Genomic DNA, 22,190 nt, shown 5'->3' with positions numbered 1-22,190 from the left:
ATCTTTCCATAGCCGGACTTCCTGTCCTCTGGGCATGGTTGGAGTCAGTAGCCAAACAAACAACAGAGCCACGGGGGTCACAGCGCAGAGATGCCTGTTTTGATGGCACTCTTTCCCGATGCTCATCATATTCAGCTCAAAATGCTTATTTCCGCTCTGCTGGATACTATTTCGCTCTTTCTCATGCGTGTGCATTTCAACCGCAAATGGCTGGTGAAGATTCAGTATGACGGCGAACTCGGACAGTTTCATTGGTCCAATGTGACGTGTGGTAATTCCATTGCTCGGATGTGACGAGACTGCAGGTAAATCTGTCGGCAGCTTAAAGCCCGTCAGTAAAGAAAATCATAAATAAACCGTGTCACGATAAAAGTTGCAGGGTTCAAAGCACGGGAAGAAATAGTAGCGGATTATAGTCTGGAACGTATGGTATTCTTTCTGTTGTGGGGGAACAATGACTATTGCTGAATTACAAAGTAGTTTGGGACCTTTTCTGTCTCTTCTTCTTAACACGCTGTATCTCTTCCAGCAGACCTGAATGCTACGTGTTAGTACATGGAAGTTGTGCGACTCTACATTCAGACTTGCCTTTACATTGCAAAAATCCATTTAAAAAGTCTGCTATGAAGCTAGGGTGCGAACGATAAAACATAACATCGCAAAGATTCATTGTATATTTCAATCACCGGTGATCCTAGAAATTATTTACTAAATTAATTCCTGCATGGTGAATAATTTCAACAAGTTTTTGTCAAGTTGTTATTTCAGGTATGAAAGCATGCGCCGAAGGCTGTGAATGCAATGTGTGGCGGATGTATAAACTGTATAAACTGTGCCGTGCATGTGTTTACATGTACAGTTAAACAGTTGAAGTTTTGCTCAACCGTTGCCGGGAGATCTGAATCGCTATCACTTTGATGTTTTCATCTACTCTACTCTTAGGTTGATTTGCGTTTTTGAAAGAAAACCCCTCTTTTTCCCCTTTTCAGCAGCCATTGGTCCGTGTGCGTGGCGGGGCCATAGTAGGCGAGGGCCGTGTCGAAGTGTTGAAAAATGGAGAGTGGGGCACCATATGTGATGACAAGTGGAACCTGCAGTCTGCCACGGTGGTGTGTCGAGAGCTGGGCTTCGGTACGGCAAAGGAGGCACTGTCTGGTGGTCGCCTTGGACAAGGTGGGTGACTGTACTTGAACACACTCTCAGATGCATCCAAAAAGGAAAAACATCCAGGATTCAAATATGTGCAGTTGGAGCGTGAGAGTCGGCGACATGATTTTTTTTTTCTTTTCTGCCAATCATCTGCACTACATTTCCAAAGGTTACAGTTTTAATTCAAGTATATCATCTGCTAGTTGCTTAGTTCCGTAAATGTGTCGATTGACAAATTATTCTGAATGTGACATTGTCTTATATTGCATTTGTGGAGGCCTATAGCTCAGTGTTTCACCGAACCCTTCATAACTGGGAAATATATATATATACCGGGAGACGGTGGTTCGAATCCCGCTTGGGGCAAGAAAATGAGCACATAACACCATCCAGTGTGGATCCTTGGGCAAGATCCTTCACGCTAATGCCTACCTCATACAATGATGAGAGACAATAAAATGAATGACATGCCGGCTCAGACGTCGCCCGGCCAAACAAGGTCTGCGTCAGGTGTTGGGGATCCAGAGCACCTTGATGAAAAATGGGCTACTGGAACAATGCGGAGATGGGTGAGATGCGATAACATGGCTCTGTTGGAAAGCTACTACTCAAGCAACCCTAGTCAGAGGGGTTACATACAGAGAATGTGGGCTGAATGGTTACTTCGGAACCCACAGTCACGGTTGACCACGAAACAACTCGTAACTCAGTTTTCCAACATCCACAAACGGCAACTGCTGTCACAACTTGAGATTGATGAGGTACAACACAGGTTCCATGGTGAAGGAACCCCCCAGGCTGCCAGATCAGAGGAGGTCATACCAGAGATTGGGAGGCAAGCCCCAATGAATGCAGATGATGAGATTGGGAGGCCAGCCCCAATGAATGAAATGCTGAGTGAGACAGCAACTGACCTGAAAGCTAAGATCATAGCGAGAATGAAAGCTGGGCAACCTAGAAACCGATTACAACGGCTATGTGAAGTACCATCTGAAAGTCTCATGGAAAGTGTGAATGCAGCACTGAGGGCGATCCCTACCGTAATGATCACAGAAACCAATGAGCTGATATACGCTTCAGCATCAGTGATCCTAGAGAATCTTGGCTATAAGAGCAACCATGGAAGCCATGAGATACGTTACCCACCATGGAAAAGACGGTTGGAGGCTAAGATCAAGGGGGCCCGGAAAGATGTGAGTCAATTGACGGAGGCCCAGAGAGGTGTGTTGAAAAGGCAGATACCCGAGAGGTACATCCAGATGACCATACCTGAAGCACTCGAAACTGCCAAACAAAGGCTCCAAGCCTTGTCCAGCCGCCTAAAGCGGTACACGAAAGAGAATGAGGCCAGACGAATAAACAGGCTGTTCGCAACACAACCTGCGAAAGTGTACGCTCAGTGGCAGGGTCCTAACAACAGAGCTGACCCACCAAGACTGGAAACTGAAAGGTACTGGAAAGGCATATGGGAGAAGGAGGTTGCACATAACAGCAGTGCACAATGGCTGGTGACCCTGAGAGAGGATCACAGCAACCTCCCTGAACAGAATTCAGTTACCATAACAGTGGCAGACATACAGGAAAGAGTCTCAATATGAAGAACTGGACAGCACCAGGCCCGGACATGGTCCACACTGACTGGCTAAAGAAACTCACAGCACTCCATGAGCGCCTTGCAGCACAAATGAACCAGCTGCTGAGGGATGGGACATCAAGGATCCCTCAAAGGGTGCGGTCCCATCCAACTTTCGGCCAATAACCTGTCTCTCCACAACATGGAAGCTCATGTCAGGCATCATTGCGGCTAAGATAAGTGGACACATGGATCAATACATGAGCGAAGCACAGAAGGGCATTGGTAGAGATACCAGAGGAGCCAAACATCAGCTCCTGGTTGACAGAACAGTCGCACAAGACTGCAGGTCCCGACGTACCAACCTGTGCACAGCCTGGATTGATTACAAGAAAGCCTATGACTCGATGCCACATACATGGGATCACTGAATGCTTGGAGTTGTATAAGGTGAACAGGACCCTAAGAGCCTTCGTTGCGAACTCGATGAGGATGTGGAAAACCACACTTGAAGCCAATGGCAAGCCACTTACCCAAGTGTCCATCAAATGTGGCATATACCAAGGTGATGCACTCTCCCCACTGCTGTTCTGCATAGGACTGAACCCCCTAAGCCAAGTAATCACCAAGACAGGCTATGGATACCGCCTCAGAAATGGAGCTACAATCAGTCACCTCCTCTACATGGATGACATAAAGCTGTATGCGAAGAGTGAAAGGGACATAGACTCCCTGATCCACACGACCAGGATCTACAGCAGTGACATCGGGATGTCATTCGGGCTTGAGAAATGTAGTCGGATGGTGACTAAGAGAGGAAAGGTAGTCCGCACTGAAGGGGTCTCACTCCCTGAAGGAACAATAGCAGACATTGAGGACAGTTACAAGTACCTCGGTATACCACAAGCCAATGGCAACCTCGAACTGGCAACAAGGAAAGCGGCTACGGCCAAATACTTCCAGCGAGTGAGGCAAGTCCTAAGAAGCCAGCTCAATGGCAAGAATAAGACCCGGGCAATAAACAGCTATGCCCTGCCAGTGATCAGATACCCTGCAGGAATAATACGGTGGCCAAAGGAAGAGATTCAGACCACGGACGTTAGGACCCGAAAGCTCCTAACCATGCATGGAGGGTTCCATCCCAAATCCAGCACCCTGAGACTGTACGCAAGCTGAAAGGAAGGAGGCCGGGGACTCGTGAGAGTGAGAGCCACTGTCCAGGATGAAACATCCAAGCTCCATGAATACATCAAGGAGAAGGCTCCAACGGATGACGTACTCAGAGAATGTCTCAGACAATGGGGAACAGTAGATGAGGCGCTGGAAGAGGGACCATCATGGGAGGACAAGCCCCTACACGGGATGTACCACCGGACCATAACCGAAGTGGCCGATCTCAAGAAGTCCTATCAGTGGCTAGAGAGGGCTGGCCTAAAGGACAGCACAGAGGCACTCATCCTGGATGCTCAGGAGCAAGCCCTGAGCACCAGAGCCATTGAGGCCCAGATATACCACACCAGACAAGACCCAAGGTGTAGGTTGTGCAAAGAGGCACCTGAGAAGATCCAACACATAACTGCAGGTTGTAAGATGCTGGCAGGGAAAGCCTACCGTATTTTCACGACTATAAGGCGCCATTAAAAGTCTTAAATTTTCTCCAAAATGGACAGGATGCCTTATGGTGCGGAGCGTCCTTTGTATGCGCTGAGTTCCTAAATCTGACTGACAGCCGACACGCTGTTTATATAGAGAAAAGGCGGAAGTGACTGTGGGCAGGCATTCGGGAAAGAAGTCGGCCAATCAAGGAATGGTGGGCGTGTATATATACATATATGGAGAGGGAGAGAGAGAGAGAGGACAGGCAAGCTGGGGAGCAGCCTACGAAGCTCAGTTCAAACTTAAAGCCACCGGTTATGCTTTTGGCATGCGTGCCCATCTCACAGCAGCGGTGAAAAACCAAGTCAAGCAAATGAACTCTGAGCTTGCCGTTATTCCCGGAGGCTTGATTAAAGAACTCCAACCGCTGGACATTGGCATCAACCGGGCGTTCAAAGTAAAGTTGCGAACGGCATGGGAACAATGGATGATCGATGGCAAACACAACTTTACAAAGAGTGAGAGGCAGCGCTGGGCGAGTTACGCCACAATACACAACAACGAGAGGGAACACGGCGTTTTTGATGGATTACGGTACTTGCACAATTGTTCAATTCTTTCTACACACACGCGCGCTGCCACCATGTTTCGCTCTGTTCTTTACTTTCAAATGTGGGAAAGCTTCACACGAGAGAAATGTTGACTTTGCTGTTGCTGCTCCTTCTTTCTCCATTCATAAACTCTTTAAGTATCCGTTTTCGGTGTCTCGCGCTGCCATGGCTGGCAAAACAGACATGGGCGTGGACTTCTGCAGCGCGCTTGTTGTTTTGTTCTGGTGTATTTATACAGCAACGTAACATCCTGCTTGTGACGTGTGCCGCGTTAATCTCGCGAGAAAAAAAAATTAATCCAGTTAAAATTCAATATATAGATATTCATTCATTCATCTTCCGAGCTGCTTGATCCTCACTATGGTCGCGGGGGGTGCTGGAGCCTATCCCAGCTGTCTTTGGGCAGTAGGCGGGGCCACCCTGAATCGGTTGCCAGCCAATCGCAGGGCACACCGAAACGAACAACCATTCGCACTCACACTCACACCTAGGGACAATTTGGAGTGTTCAATCAGCCTGCCACACATGTTTTTGGAATGTGGGAGGAAACCGATCACCCGGAGAAAACCCACGCAGGCCCGGGGAGAACATGCAAACTCCACACAGGGAGGCCGGAGCTGGAATTGAACCCGGTACCTCTGCACTGTGAAACCGACGTGCTAACCACTGGACTACCGGGCCGCCCTATCTATCTATGTATATATTGCGCGTCGTCCCGCACGCGGTCTGTCCTTCCGTCTGTCCCTTTTCAAAACGTACCTACTTCACCATGCCGCTGCGCTCCGCCACTGCGCTCCGCCACTGCGCCGCTCAGGTAGTGGCTCACTACGATCGCGCGGGCATCTTAGCGAAAAAATGTTGTCTACCCACAAGCATTGCAATAAAATTGTTAGTTATTTAGTAGAGCTATAAGCAATAAGCGATAAGCGATAAGCAATGAAGATGAACAAAAAGTTGAACCAAGCAACAACACTTTTGTGGGCCGAAGGCCCACCTTACCAGCCTTCCGCAGGAACTAGCTGATGAGCCGCCCGGAGGGCGGCGAACCACCACCTTACCAGCCTTCCGCAGGAACTAGATGATGAGCCGCCCGGAGGGCGGCGAACCAGCTAGTATATATATATATATATATATATATATATATATATATATATGTGTTTATCCTCACAAGGGTCGCGTGGGGGGGGGGGGTGCTGGGCCAACTGTCTTCGGGCAGTAGACGGGGGTAACCCTGAACCGGTTGCCAGCCAAATCGCAGGGCACACGGAGACAGACAACCATCCGCACTCACACTCACACTTAGGGATAACCACTCGACTACCGGGACGCCCTATATATATATTTAAATATTACAAATAAAAAAAAAACACATTTATTAAAAAACAGAAAAAAGTTAATAAACTTTCAAGGGATCAGTATACTTTTTTTTTCAATTGAACGACACTCACATGTTGACTATGAAACGAACTGAATTTCCCACAGCACTGATTGGACAAGCAATGTCATGTGATCCTCTGCAGCCAGCAATGGCCAAGCGGGCGTGTCATAACTCATTGACACGTTGAGTCGCGTGTGTCTTACCCTCCATGGCAGAGGCTCCGCCGAACCCCTGAGAACGACTCACAGAACCCGTGGTGTTTGATCGAACCCATGTTAAGAACCACTGCTATAGCAACAAGTCTCCTGCATGCTCGACAGACACATATTTGACTACTAGTTGACAATTGTAATCAGCTTTGCAGTGAAAATGCCAATGATGCTTTTACTTTATCTTTATGGGACTTACTTTTCTTTTCAAACTCTGGGCTACTTGAGAACAAGTATCTGCTAACATTCTTGTGACGCTCTCATTTCGTATGGGAAGCAGCATCTTTCAAATTGGAGTGAAGCCCTGTAGTTTTACCAATGCAATGGTACACTGTGTGGAACTGATTTCACTGATCATTTAAGATCGTTTGTTTGTTGCTGCACGGAGAGATTTTTCTTTTTTTTCCAAAAGATATTTTTGAGATTTCAGTTCATCTAGAATATTCCAATGTAATTTGTATTAATCATCATTTGTGCAGGCGACTGGTTAGCATGTCGGCCTCAGAGTGCAGAGGTGCGGGTTCGATTCCGCTCCGGCTTTCCTGTGTGAAATTTGCATGTTCTCCCCATGCTCAAGTGGATTTTTTCCGGTTTTGTCCCACATTCTAAAAACATACATTGCAGGCTAATAGAACACTCTAAATTGTCCCTCAGTGGTTATTTGTCTATGTGTGCCCTGTGATTGGCTGTCAACCATTATGGGTTGTACCCTTACTGCCCGAAGACTGCTGGGATGGGCTCCAGCACCCCAGCGACCCGAGTGAGGATAAGCCGATTAGAAAATGGTTGGTTTGAACCACTGCTGCACGAGAAATTTTTGTCACAGAAAATGGTTCATGCTACGAAATGCTTATTTGGCGGAGGAAAAAAGTAATTAAAACAGTACAAACAATTTCACTGTACCTTTTTTCTTATTGCATTGCCACGGTATTGGATCAGAACTCTCTATTGGAAAATATTCAGAAGCAAGTGACTTGGACTTGGAGGCAAGCAAAAACTAATTGAGATTAAGTTTAAGATATCCTTTATTTGTCCCGCAATGGGGAAATTACAATCAGAATTCAGAAAGGAAAACACTGGGTAGGGAGAGGGAAAAAAAACCCACGCTCGAACTATCGTCTTCCGAGGATAATTTAAGTCCAGGATAAAAAAAGACCCTAGCACATAAATAAGCATATAGTTACAACAAGTCACAAGACATAACATGTAATAAGGGGGAGGTTGAATGGGAAGGGGGAGGGGGGGGTAACCGCGACGCGGCCGAAATGACCAGCTGCACGGTCACCGTTGCGCTCCGCATATCGAACCACGTCACGGGGGAATCTGAGCGATGAAGACGGTGATAACAAGGATGTGTATGTGCGTGGGGTTGTCCAGTTGTGTACGTGTATGTGTGTACACGTCATAGCTGCTTCGTCAAGGTCTGCTCATCATGAAGACAGTCCCGGCTTATCAGTCCATGGCCGAGAAGGAGGGGGGTGGTGGTGGGGCCCCTAGACTCCATGCGTATTTCCATCTATCTAAAGGCTAGATAGTGTTGTATGTTTTGGAGCGACGGCCGCCAACAATTCCAGACAGCCTTGAGTCCTTGGTCTGTATCTCCTCACTGGCGCCAATCAGTCGAATCCGAAAATTCTTTCCGCAGCGTGGATTCCAACTTCTCCATGGTATTGTCGATCGCGCGGAGTCGCTCCAAAACCGCAAGAATATTGCGGTTGAGCTCAGTCACCGCTTGAGTCTGAGTGTTGGACATTCGCGCCAAGCCATCCAGAGTGACCGGCAGCCTCTTCACTTCCAATAAAGCCGCTCCCATCGGTTGAATTTTGCGATAAAACAGCAAGCTGCCAACACCAAACAGCAGCATACCTGTTATCAAAAGGCCAATAATGTAGATGTCTTCCACATCCTCCACGGACAGTACTGCCAGGCACACCGGTCACCACTTTCTCCATGGATCCAGGGCGTATCCGGCAGCAAGTGTCCCCGGAGGGCAAGCAGGCTCCCAACTGCCCGCTCTTTTCGTCGAAAAGAATTTTGTCGATTACATTGAGAGACCAGCCACCTAATTCCATGGTTAGTTCTTCGGATGAAAAATACGGTAGGAGACTAGGAAAAAAAGTTAGACAAAGACAGCACAAGGACTAAGTGGCGAGCACGGAAAGGGTGGGGGTGAGGGCAGGAGGAGCAGTGCAAAAAGCGTCCGCCTTCATCGAGAGCCAAGCAGAAAGATGAAAGATATCGGGACATTCCTAATTCCAACATTGAGCGTTTTTACAGTTTTCTTCGACAGCACATCCATGACTTTCGTGGGGATTAGCGGATCAGATAATGGATGGATGGATGTATCATTGAGATGTTTTTCTTTTTCATGCGTTGTTGGAGCATACAGTATGAGTTAACCACACAAACCGACAGGAAAGTCACATTCTGTGATGTCAGTGACCACCTCTGTAATTATGGCCTCCACTGCATGGACCTCCTTTCCAGACTCGAGACAGTGCACAGTGTTTACACCGCTGGCCACATGCAAGTGTTTTACAGTGTCTTGACAGTACATTTTACAACAAAAGTGGGTTGCCCCATGGAAAATTTGAAAAGTGTTGCTGAGCCATTGAAAATAACACACTCAGCAGATGTTTTATAGACTCAGTTTACCTGTCATCAGAATATGCAATGGAAATCAAGATTTGAAAATTAAAACAAAGTAAAGGTATTGGATTGACCTTCCTGCTGCAGTTAGTGTGTCATACATCAAAAATTGTTAGATTGTTGTTGATGGAAAGTTTGTCAGTGCAAAGCAAACACAGCGGGGCCATGTGATACCACTGACCCAATTTGAGGATTTTTCAACATTCGAACCATCGTTCAGACAATTTCTTTGCTCTGACTGAATTTCAGATAGGAGTGCTGTATAGCGGCAATAAATTCAAGTCACTTCACAGTATTCAGCAGTTTGGCAGACAGTGAACAACTGCTCAAAAAACAAAAAGGCTTCAAACTATTAATTGCCACTCCCAGTCAGGTTTCCTGTCAAATTAAACAAATACAAATGGCGGAGCAACAGTTATAGACAGACAATATAACAATGCTTACACGTTTTTGTTCTTTATCCTTCGCAGAAAAAAATGACTTATATTGATGGAGCTTACTGCGTCCGTAGTGAAGCTCTGCTTCGTGTGTGTTTCTTTTTCTGGATTATACTGCATTCATGTGGCCAAAGTACACAGCAGAAAGAGCAGCCTAATATCAGATAAGATATCCTTTATTTGTCCCGCAATGGGGAAATTTACAGTCAAGAGTTCAGAAAGGAAACCACAAGGTAGGGAGAGGGAAAAAAATAAATAAAAATAAAAAATATCATTTGATTCGAAGCAAACAATGTGGCAACATTTGTTTTAAATCTTTACACTCAGTACTTTACAGTATATTTTATGAAGTGCAATGTTCTAGTGTTTTTCTTTTCCTTACAAAAACACATTTCAAACATTTTGGTTTTGGAGTGGAACAGATTAATGGCTTTTTCAATCATTTCTATGGGAAAAGATGATTTGAAGTCCAAGCTCCATCGTAGAAAGCGGTTCGAAGAATGAATAAATGACTCTTAAATGCACTATTGTGGAGTTCACAAGGACAGTGTGCACATAATGCTACTTGTATTCTACCCAAAGATGCGACACTGAGGCTACAATGGTGGAAAATGCCTTCTAGGAAAGACTTATATTTAAAGGGATACTTGACTTATTTTGCCATTTACAGCAGTAGAACGTAACTTGTATTATTTTTCATGAAAAATAAAATTGTTCCCACTTGCTGTCTACTGATGATGACACCACATATATCACGGCTCATGTAACAACCAATCATGGCTCATCTTACGAATGTTACATGACCAAACCCAGAAAACAGGTGAGCTGTCGTTACCTGAGCTCTGAGCAACTGTGATGTCATTTTCAGTCTAAAGCTAGTGGCAAAATGCGTTTCTCAAGGTATTAATTGTACGTGAAAAATAACGAAGTTAGCACATTATATTATTATAGCCAAAATATTCCCGTTTTACTGCTGAAAGTGACTAAGTAAGTCAAGTACCCCTTGAAGATTTTGGATAAGCCTCCACGTGTGCGAATCGTTTCTTGTGTGTATCGTGTATTATTATGACGACATAAGACTGATCAAACGTTTTTCCCCCAGCATACCACCGGTTACAACTTTCAACTGAGTTTCCTTTTTTGTCTACACGGCTGATGGCTACACGTGTTTTTCGTGAAATTTCGTCATTTTCAAACTTTTTTTTTTGCAAGGAATGGGCCCGGTCCATATGAATGAAGTGCAGTGTTCGGGATTTGAGAAGTCCATCACAGAGTGTCCCTTCGACAAGGAGTCTCTGGGCTGCAGCCATGAGGAGGATGCAGCTGTCAGATGTAATGTCCCCGCTATGGGCTTCCAGGAGAGGGTGAGATTTATTTGTTCTCTTCCATCGGCTTGTTTCTCAAATGGATTTGAAAAGAACATCCTCTCTTTGAGCCCCAACAGCCTTTGCATGAATTACGGGCATGACTTCCAGTACGTTAATGTTAATGGTAACCGTTTGTGCCAGGCGTCTTTCTATGACGGTTATGGTTTTAAGACAATGTGGGGAATGCTGGCTTTCACAAATTAAAAGAGAAAACATTTCAATCCCGCGTGACACTTTGCAGCGCGGTTGGAGGATGACATCAAAAAGTGGTCTGCGACATTGAACAATCGCATGTTTAGCTGCTTTCTGAACTCTGGTTGTCGCAAGTCACGCAAGCACAAATTTTGATGCATGTGTTGCTACGTGGGCTTTTTATCTGCAAAATGAAAAGGAGTGTTGGTGGGTGGCCCGTTCAAGTGAAAGCTTCAAATGAAGATTTTCAGACGAATCCTTCTGTGTTCCTCATATCCGGCCGGGCAGGTGCTGGGCACTGTACCGATTATCAGCGTTCTTTCCTCGTTGTTCAAAACATTGCTTTTCTAGCCATAGTGTCAACTTCTTCTGGCTGTTCACACAAGCGCCAACGGGTTCCCATGCTGTGTCCAGATATTTTTCAATGCTATGGGGGCTTACAATAGTTTAGAAAAGGAAACAAAAGTAAAAACATACAAATAAAGTAAAGTCAAGGGAACAAATTGCTACTTCGGTGATTTCCAGGAAGTTGTGCCCATAATCGTTTTGACATCAGAGCCCTCAGGAATAAGTTGGATACAACATACGTGTGTTAGAGCTTAAACACTTTGGAAACTTTTTCGAAAAGTGGACACCAGTGCTTTCTGTTGCATTTGTTCCTGTCAACCGCCGCAGGATCTCTTTGTATACATGCTGGTTGATCGTCTGACGTTTACTGGGTTACTGCCATGTCACTAAAAGATTTTGTGTATCAATCAGGTAGCCCTTCAAATTAATCAGTAGCCATAAAGTAACTCCCACTTTTTAAAGATTGGTGACACCTCCATTATACTGCATACAATTACATCATTTCAAGACCTCAACTGGAGTCCTTAAAAATCCACTTCTAGGTCTATGCGACGTATTCCAATGAGCAATCTTTCTGTGTGTTGTATTTATTGTACTCAAATATCACCGACTTGATTCATGAATATGAGCCCGAAACCATGTGTCTTTCTTGTCGTTCATATCTGTAGCTGCGTTTGAGTGGAGGTCGAAACCCCTTCGAGGGCCGTGTGGAAGTGCTGGTGGAGAAGAACGGTTCTCTGGTGTGGGGGACGGTGTGCAGTGAGGGCTGGGGAACCATGGAGGCCATGGTTGTCTGCAGACAGCTGGGCTTGGGCTTTGCCAGCAATTCTTTCCAGGTATGCGCGAAGGAACGAGATGGAGCAGAGGAAGTTGTTCGACACCGTCAAAGATGCAAAACGACTTCAACTAAAATAAATCAGAAAAGATTCATTTGGATTCTTGACATAATTTCAGCGTTTCAAGTACAAATTTGAGTTGGAAAAATAAAATCAAAAGCTACAACTATGTATGTATAATTTGGGCCACTCATCACTAATTTCATGCAAATTCCATTCTGTCAGTTAAAGTGTAGCAGTCTGTCAATTTGTCAGGGAATAGGAATTATTTTCTAATATATACACACGCACACACACACACACACACACATACACACATTGGGGTTCTGTCAGTGATCGGCTTTTGGTTTATTGTCCTAATATTCGACTGTCATTTAATAAGCATCTGCAATTAGTCAACTTTCATGAAGATTAACGACAGTCTAATGTTGTGATTTTAATCATCTGACTTCTGGTTAAACTGAAGAAGTACCAGAGTGCACTCCAGTGGTCACAGTGGGAAATTGCACCGCAGTGGACAAACATTTTCTGCTGCTTGTTCTGTTCAGGGTCACGGGTGAACTCAGTCTTATCCCGACTGACTGTGGAAGGGAGCCAGTGTACACGCCAGATTGGTTGCTGTGGTCAGTCACAGGGCACATAGAGACAGACATTCACACTCACATTTATGCATTCTGATAATTTATCATTTGCAATGAAACGAACATTAATATTTTGGGTATGGGGGGGCAGGCAAATGTTATCAAGAAATCTTCATGCAATGATTTGAAGTTTTTGACGATGGGGCAGATTTGGCATACATGCTTCAGCGTAGTGACTTTGCCAATTTGTTGCTATTTTTCATCAGTGATTTGATCGTTTCTCGTTATTTTGGTTAATCTTATTTCAAGTTGAACACATTATTATCATTGTTAACCGTTGTCAATATATTCAGCACCTAAACTGTGCTCTGTATGGTAAAGAACACATCTAATATTTTATTAGTTTAGGTATGAGATATAAGTAGTATTGGTGTATATTCATGAAAATCATTCCAAGCACTTTCCATTTAATTGATTATACGGTTTGTGAGAATCACAATGCTAAATTTAGTTCAAATGTCACTGCCGTGCACCAAAATGGATGGTATGTTTTTTTTTCTTTCTTTTTAAACCATCGTGTCTGTTTTCTCAACAGGAAACATGGCACTGGCAAGGCGAGGTGAGTGCAGACAGTGTGGTGATGAGTGGAGTTCGCTGCTCTGGTACTGAGATGTCTCTGTCCCACTGCCTGCACCATGGAGCCCACCTCAGCTGCTCCAAAGGAGGTGGCCGCAATGCCGCAGGAGTCTCGTGCTCTGAGAGTAAGACACCTTATTCTTTCATTTTATTATCTTTAAATGTTTGATTGACGATTCAAATTTTCAACGATTTGCATTCTTTTTTTAATTCAACCTCTGTTATTTGGTGAAAAAATTTACCTATTTACCGTTTAAAAAAATATGTTTACCACTGTGTTTTATTACCGGTACTTTTTCTTTTAACAACACTCAATAAGCAGTGGGGAACTGAGGACTGTCGAGGCTTTGGAGGTGAAATTTGTCATATACAGTACTCGCGGCAAGATGTATTCCACTTATTTATATATGAATGGAGTATAAATGGGCCCCTCACAGTTGAAGCCATAGGGCAGCCATCTTACATTGCCACTCTTACTGACACATTCTGTTACTTTTTTCACTAGAAACATTGTTATCAGTGTCTGTTTTACACTGGGATACAAATGTGGAGTCACGAGAGTCTCTCAAAGAATCAACTTCTCCGTCTGTGTCGAGTATATCATCTCACTATCATGAATTGTGGCTGACATTTTGCAGCGTCTTTTTTTCTCCCAGACAACGCTAGGCCATAGACAGTTTTTGCCATTGAGACAAAAAATGTAAAATGGCATGTACAAATCTACGTGTTCAAGTTGGGCGGACTTGTTAGATGGCCGCTGGTGACTTCACTTATTTCGACGGCGAGCGGCGAATATGCAGCATTGTTAGTCTATTCCTAAGTCCGTAATGCTGAGTCACTGTCCCCTGCGAATAGCAAGTGGCTTTCCTTATAATCAACCAAGTTGACACGCATCCTACATTTGATTATGTAAGCACTTCCCGTCTACCGACAGGAGCGTGTTATAGGGAAATTTCGGGTCTTGCTTGACGGGTGCAGTTCGATCCGACTGAAAAATGACTCGTATGACACGCCGCACTAGCGGCACAGGCAATGCCACACACGTCCGTTTGACTTCAAATTAAATGACAGGACCGCACGATGAGGCGCTTCCATACCTGGAATGAATGTGCTTTACAATGCGTGTAAAACCGACCTTGTTGATGATGATGTACAGTACCATTTGGCTCCACTTGAGATTTTGGCAACAGCGGACTCCAACTGGGTCCGTCTGACACTCGCTACGGCACGTGTATCCCATCACGCGCAATTGTGTAACTCGGTCCGTGCACATCCGTTTGCTTCAGCCTTCATTCTTGTCCCACCAGCGGCCCCTGACCTGGTGCTGAACCCTCAGGCGGTGGAGCAGACCACCTACATGGAGGACAGGCCCATGTTCATGCTGCAATGTGCTTTTGAGGAGGAATGCCTGTCCACCTCCTCCAAAGAACTGCCTGCCAACTCCTACCGCCGGCTGCTGCGCTTCTCCTCCCAGATCCACAACAACGGCCAGTCCGACTTCCGGCCTAAAGCTGACCGACAGTCTTGGGTGTGGCACGACTGTCATAGGTCAGTTCCTAATTACAGACGTCTCTGTTTGCTCGATGAGGTTTGAATTGTCTATGGCATGTAAACCTCCACGCGAAACTTTTTTTTTTTTTTGCTTGATTGCTGAAAAAAACACTTATAACCTCATTCCAACTTCCTTTTTTGATTTGCGCTGCGAGAAATGCACATTCTTGTGCCCCTGGATTAACCTTAAATTGGAAGCAGGAGCTTCTTAAAATGTACAAACCAATTGAGTTTTGGGTTGTTTTTTTTCCTCCCCTCCAGGGTTTGTGACTTTTGTTAACAACGTTTGCTTTGATGCGGAATATTTTTCTATTCACAGTGCTATGTTGGAGCTTTGTTGTTAAAACTCTGTGCGTGTGTGTGTCGGTAGGCATTATCACAGCATGGAGGTGTTTACTACCTATGACCTGTTCAGTCTGAATGGAACCAAAATAGCAGAAGGACACAAAGCCAGTTTTTGTCTGGAGGACTCAGAGTGTGATGAAGGTAGGAATATTATCGCAATATGACCTTAAATTCAGATGTATACTTTTATGGTGATTTTTTTTTCTGAGGATATTAATGCCGCACAGTCGCAAATACACAGGAATGGATGACAATGTATTAAATGTTGTGACATAACAAAATATACCGATGAGTTGATGTGAGGGATGTCTGTAAACTCGCATTTCGTTGAAAATTCTAAAAAATGACCATAGCTTTGAATGTGACTGCGAATGGTACTTCTGTGGGAGGTGAGATAAGCTGACGACCGGTCCAGGGTGTGCCGCTTCCCCAAAAATCAATTGGGATAGTCTACAGCTCATTAGCCTAATGAAGCCAAGTAGGATAGGAAATGCATGGTTGGATGGATGGATAGAGGTGCTGCCCCCAAGTGGCCAAAAGTACTATACCGCTGCAATTTCTTTTTACGCTTTTTGACGTTGAAGAAAAAAACTCATTTAAAAATGTCAAATAAACGAAGAGTGTTTAACATACAAGCAACATAATTATTAAGAATGTATGCATGCTTATTTCACATAACTTCTGTTTCTTAAGTGCCCTCTTTGGAAACATATTACGGTACCTCAATGCGATTTTTTTTTTTAGATTTGGTGTCTCAAAATAAGCAAAAAAAAGCCAAAGAAAATGCCCAATATGTACACAAAGTTTAAATATCCTCTCTGAACCGAGGTCTTGTGTGACGAATGCTGAAGTTTGGTGTGACTTTAGAGGCATTTTTTTCTTGTCTTTTTGCAGGCATTGAAAAAAGATACGAATGTGACAATTTTGGAGAGCAGGGCATCACTGTGGGCTGCTGGGACACATACCGGCATGACATCGATTGCCAGTGGATTGACATCACTGACATAAAGCCTGGAGATTACATTTTCCAGGTAAGTTTCCTGCCCACCTTTGTCTCTTCTTATAGTATTGTACGATTAAAAAAAAAACATCCTTCACGCATCCTTTTTATAGATAATAATCAATCCAAACTACGAAGTGCCAGAGTCTGATTACACCAATAACGTCATGAAATGTCGATGTCGATATGATGGTCATCGCGTGTGGATGTACAGCTGTCACAATGGTAAGTCCTGGAACATATTATAATTATCTGTTGTCATCATGTAAACTTCAGAAGTCTAGGAGGATTATTTTTGAATCCATATCTTAATAAATGCATGAAAGAAAGAGATACTTCCCAAACTCTTATTTTGTCACTCCAAGAAAGATTTGTCACTTTGTGCCGTGTAGTTTTTGAATGATGCCAGGAAGACAAATGTAGTGCCTCCTCCGCCACACTTTGATGTTGAAGTAGTACTTTCATGTCGAATGTTATTTATCGTTGCAGTAGTTTGTGGCGAGCATAGACTTCCATCTCACCAGATGGAAGTCTACCAGATGCAGTATGAGTGTATGTCATTTTCAGGTACATGATGTGTCTATTAGCATATACAGTATATATATATATTGTACTAAATTAGAAGACATATGCAAAAATAACTGGAAAATTATAGAGCTGTACTAAGGGTGCAAACTGAACGCAGTTTTACGACCACGATACAAACTATAATCTCTTCTCGCAGTCCTCGCACTCTTGCACAGACCTTCACCACAAGTTTTGGGATAAAGTAAACCAATTATCCCTGGAATTGAAAAGGTCTTACTCCTCCACAAAAGCATTTCAAATTATCCTGCGGAGCCTTGAAGCAGTAGGGAGGTAAACAACCCTTTAAAAAAAATAAAAAAATTCAAGTGACACACAATTCTAGCAATGAAAGGAAGAGGGGAGGGCAGGAGGTCATCCCTCAAGGCTGAACACTGAACCCGGCCGACCTCGGCTGGCAGTCACGGTTTGTGTGGCCCATCATCCTTTGTGTGTGTTGAACAAAAAGATACCGCTCAGTGTAAATAAGAGTTCTCATTGAGGGTTTACAGAGGGTTAGCGCATTGACCTCACAGTGCAGAGGTATCCATCCATTTTCCGAACCGCTTGATCCTCACTAGAGTCGCGGGGGGTGCTGGAGCCTATCCCAGCCGTCTTCGGGCAGTAGGCGGGGGACACACTGAATCAGTTGCCAGCCAATCGCAGGGCACACAGAGACGAACAACCATCCACGCCCACACTCACACCTTAGGACAATTTAGAGCGTCCAATCAGCCTGCCATGCATGTTTTTGGAATGTGGGAGGAAACCGGAGCACCCGGAGAAAACCCACGCAGGCCCGGGGAGAACATGCAAACTCCACACAGGGAGGCCGGAGCTGGAATCGAACCCGGTACCTCTGCACTGTGAAGCCGACGAGCTAACCACTGGACTACCGGGCCGCCTCAAACAATTCCAGCTTTGGCCTCCGTGTGGAGTTTGCATGTTCTCCACGAGCCTGCGTTGGTTTTCTCCCACATTCCAAAAACATGCATGGCAGGCTTATTGAACACTCCAAACTGCCGAAAGACAGCTGGGATAGGCTCCAGCACCCGCTGTGACCCTTGTGAGGATAAGCGGATCGAAATGGTTTACAGAGGTGGTGCGCTCACTTGACTCGTGTGGGTTCACTTCCTACTCAGTGCCTGTGTACATGTGCATCTTGACTTGTTGTCCATCTCTAAATGTGCCCTGTGATGGAAAATATCCACGGTGCGGTCTGCTTTTTGTCAGCTGGGACAGGCTCCAGCTTGACCCTGTGACCTTGTGACCCTGAACAGCAATGGCAGCATAGAACATGGAGGAATGGATACATTATAATTCATTTGAATGAATCGATTTATAAATGGCATACTCGTGTTGTCCTAAGGCTAAACTATCGTCATTTGGATCAGCAGCCAATCCAACCCCTTGGAAAAAAAGATTCCCACATCCAACTTGATGTGTGCATTCAATTTGATCAGGTCGTGGCTGAGAAAGGAAGGGCAATGTTGAAAATCACTTACACTTGATTTTGGCTATCAATGATTCCGAAAAAAAATCTAAACGATATTGTGCATCTGAATTCCTGTCGAATCCATATTAGCATCAAAAATGAAGAAGTTGAGGGCAATCGTTTTCGCAGCGGAAATATTACATACCGTATTTGCCGCACTAAAAGGCGCCCTGGATTATGAGGCGCACCTTGAATGGATGGCTATTTTGTAAATTGTTTCATACATTCGACGCATCGCATTATAAGGCGCAATCTACAATGCCTCCACTAGATGGTGCTACTCTCCTTCCATTCAACTTTAGGTGCGTTGATGACCACCTCTGAAAAGCGTAAATTAACTATTACTTTACTTAAATGAAACTACGGAAATAATAAAATGCATGGTGCTCACTATATTGCTCATCAATTATGTGAAATTCCTCGAAGATTGATCTCGAATATTGGGATGGGATGCAAAATAAGGGAGAAGAAAAATGAGTTGATGGTGTGTCTGTGCTTTTTTTGCAAGGTGGCTCATTAAGCACTGAGACGGAGCAGACGTTCCCGGGACTCATCAACAATCAGGTCACCCATCGGTAAAAAGCCACCAGCCAAGTCACCCTCCAACAGGGAGAACCTCTGAAGCCCACAGCCACTACACGTCTCCGTCTAGGGTGCATACCTCCTCCCGAAAAGAATAAAGAAAAAAAAAGATCAGCTCCAGCTCCATTGTTAGCATCCTGCCTGCAAGAGAGCTGCTGCTGGAATGGAATTTGATTCAAAGTGCCATGAGGAACCTCTTTGTGAATGTGGAGCGCTGGAGAAAAACAACCTCCTGCTGGGTTCTTGTTTGAAAGCTTGTGTCGTTTCATGTCGAGGGCTCGGTGACTGCAAGGCTTTTTTGGGGGGGCTTTCGGGCCTGTTGTGCCTCCTTCCACATGTTTTGCAAATTGACATTTTTCATACATGAGGCGACTGCGGTTACGCCTGCGCCCAAGCAAGACGGATCAGTCGTCAAAGCAAATCAATTCCTTATTTGCCTTGGTTTTCGTTTCTTTTCTATCACCTTCGTTCCATCTTCCAGACCTCTTTGTGTGGTCCACCAACATACACAACAAAGACAAAAGTATTGGGACAACAGGCCTTTCACGCGCAACAGGAGCTAATAATATAGGAAAGCGTGGAGTCTGCATTGCAGTACTGTATATTGGGGTTCATTCCCATTCATTCGCTCAGAAGACACTTTCAGGAGGCACTGCATGAGAAGGTGTCGCCCAAGATTGGTTCGAGCTCATCCCAAAGGTTTGATGGAGTCGATGGCAGAGCTTTTGAAGTTCCTCCGCGCTACGCCTAACCCATGATATACAGTACCTTGATGGACCTTGATTTGTGGACTCGGGCATGCTTGCCAAAAAAAAGGCCCTTTTCAAACACTGCACTCATGAAAATCATAGAATTGTCCATTGTCCCAAGACCTTTGTCAATTTCAAAGAGCGAGACAGAAGAAGAGGGGGTCACGCTTTGAAAATGGTGCACTGCAGACTAAACGCAAATGGTCAAGAAAAATTTCAGTCACGTGTGAAAAGACCTTCATCCACAATAGATGATGACTCCCTGTTGCCAAAGCAGCGAGATTCAGGTGTGGTTATTTGATTTGATTTGAATTTGTATTCAAACCGTGCTTGACAGTGTAAAGATGTTCCAGAGCTGGAGTAGAACATCCGTGTGGACTCTTAAGTGTGCTGAATGATACCCTGACTCAAATCTCTCCCTATTTAAAGACTCAGAACTGTGGATGGGTGTAGTTTCTTTTTCCGTAACTCGCTGTCTATTTAATCAGGTTTCGCTTTAGTGCTTGTTTCAAAAAATGTGGTTTGTACAATCGTGTGTGTGAATCCCATGTTATTGTACTTTTTATGTTCGTGGTGCTATCAAACTGGCCCTCTGTTTTCTGAGGGTACAGTCTGTGTTTTACAAGCTACATTATGTATACTAACAGTATACTTGAACAAAGCATAAGACATTATTTGTTAAAAAAAATTAATAAAGATATGGAGCAAACAAAAAATGATTGTTGCTTTTCATTGATATTTTCCCTTCCAAAGGACATATTGGGGTAAATATTGAATTTTCAATGACAAGAATGACCACTGTATGTCCACTTACCAAGTTCTGTGTTTCAATTTGGCAACGTCTACTCTATTCTTGAAAATTCTCTGCCGCTCGAGAGCATCAGTCCAAGAAATGAGACAAATAACTGCATGTCATAAAATGGTGCAAGACTGACCTCACGTGGCCACGTACGAATATTACATTCTTTTGGAGACACCGGTGGGGTGCACATACCGGTACTTAGATGGGCTGAAGATTGATTGACATGAATGCAATAGGTCTGTCTGTAAGCATGACGTTAGCACTTAAATTAACCCCCTAAAAGAATCTGTAGTGAGGTATTTACTTAAAAAAAAAATTAACTAAAGCCACTGAGCTCCCCCCCATCTCAGCTTGTCCACGTCTTAGGGAGGCAAGCATTGTAATATTGCTCCCTCCTGGCTTGGTTCGTCATGTTCTGTTGTCCGCTAGCTCCCGTGGCTAACAACACTGCAGTTTGACCGACAAACAGACACGGCGAGCAGAACGAGATCCGCATCTTACCAGCCAGACATGGGACTCCGTTTTGCAGACGGACGCCGTCCAGGTACCCTACAAGCTCCGTGACCACCACCCGTAAGTCAGCCAATAGGTCACGTCTTGGCCAAAGTTGGACTATGAAAAAATCAGCACACCCGCGCATGACCCAAATGAAGATCTGCAGTGCACAAAATGGATGGAGGGACGGACTTTGAAAACATCGCAGCAGCCTTCAGCGACTTTCCCGAGATGGGGGTGTGCAAAAGAAGACACTTGGAGGCTGTTAATCTCTTCAGGGGGAAGAAGATATAAACTTAACACAACGTCCTTTGTTTTAAGAGTTTAAACAGACATTCAGGTGCTAGACTGGTACCAATAGAACTCATAGTAAGGATAAATTCCTCAACAATCCCTCTCTTGATCACAATTAATATTGTGATCACAAAATCTTCTGTCAAAATCTCTTGTCAAAAGTGGAACAATCAATCCTACCTCATGCAAAGCATTATCAAACAATAACTGGGAATCAAAGTTTGAGTAAAGCTTGACGCCAATCCCCACATCAGTAGAGGAATGGAGATCAAATTGACCAGTCGATCAGAAAGGTATATGTTAGATACACATTAGTTCTGGGCCGCCCGATAACTTTGTCATGGTTTCACCTCGTCCCTACGAATGTCACTTTGAAGTTGGAAATGCTTCTCGAGTGAAAAGGTTAACTTGCATGCATGAGGAGAAGAAGCAGGGTCTCTTCCTTCCCATGCTGGCATGGGAAAGTTATACAGCATGTCCAAACACGGGCAGAATACACACTTCAATGGATAATAATTTAGAGTTGCAAAGTCACATCTGCACCACCGGACTATCTTCTTGCTCTGCTTAGTTGGAAAACAATGACATGATAAAGCTAATATCCCATATATTTCAGTGCGTGTGTTTGCAGTCAGACATGACGCCGCCATCCAGTAAGATAAGTTTGCACACGTTTCTCTCACATCTGTTTCACTGCAGCCACTGAGGGTAGCGACCATGTGCTATACTGTAAATACTTGGCACCAAAATT

At 44.5% G+C, this 22,190-nt stretch overlaps 2 protein-coding genes across 5 annotated transcripts in view; one reads left to right on the top strand and one right to left on the bottom strand.

Annotated features, from left to right (window-relative positions):
* Positions 1–19,980, top strand: part of loxl2b (lysyl oxidase-like 2b) — a 48,227-nt gene extending 28,247 nt beyond the window's left edge. The window contains exons 6-15 of one of the 3 annotated variants that reach the window (XR_007962724.1): positions 993–1,173; positions 10,815–10,966; positions 12,178–12,345; positions 13,522–13,687; positions 14,870–15,110; positions 15,484–15,599; positions 16,353–16,489; positions 16,572–16,683; positions 19,026–19,380; positions 19,468–19,980. Coding sequence is in view for 1 of the 3 variants with exons in the window: in XM_052068227.1 (XP_051924187.1) it covers positions 990–1,173; positions 10,815–10,966; positions 12,178–12,345; positions 13,522–13,687; positions 14,870–15,110; positions 15,484–15,599; positions 16,353–16,489; positions 16,572–16,683; positions 19,026–19,096 (1,347 nt within the window). In the remaining 2 variants the exon portion in view is untranslated. Of the gene's footprint in view, positions 1–989; positions 1,174–10,814; positions 10,967–12,177; positions 12,346–13,521; positions 13,688–14,869; positions 15,111–15,483; positions 15,600–16,352; positions 16,490–16,571; positions 16,684–19,025 lie in introns of all 3 variants that reach the window. The other 2 variants (XR_007962723.1, XM_052068227.1) reach the window with 2 other exon arrangements.
* The window catches only part of LOC127602307 (golgin subfamily A member 7-like), a 362,070-nt gene that overhangs the window by 323,265 nt on the left and 16,615 nt on the right, over positions 1–22,190 (bottom strand). The gene's annotated exons all lie outside the window — the stretch shown is intronic.

The sequence above is a fragment of the Hippocampus zosterae genome, chromosome 6, assembly GCF_025434085.1.
Source record: "Hippocampus zosterae strain Florida chromosome 6, ASM2543408v3, whole genome shotgun sequence".
NCBI classification, from domain to species: Eukaryota; Metazoa; Chordata; class Actinopteri; order Syngnathiformes; family Syngnathidae; genus Hippocampus; species Hippocampus zosterae.
The sequence above is the reverse complement of the archived record's forward strand: the minus strand, read 5'-3'. Positions and strand labels throughout refer to the sequence as shown.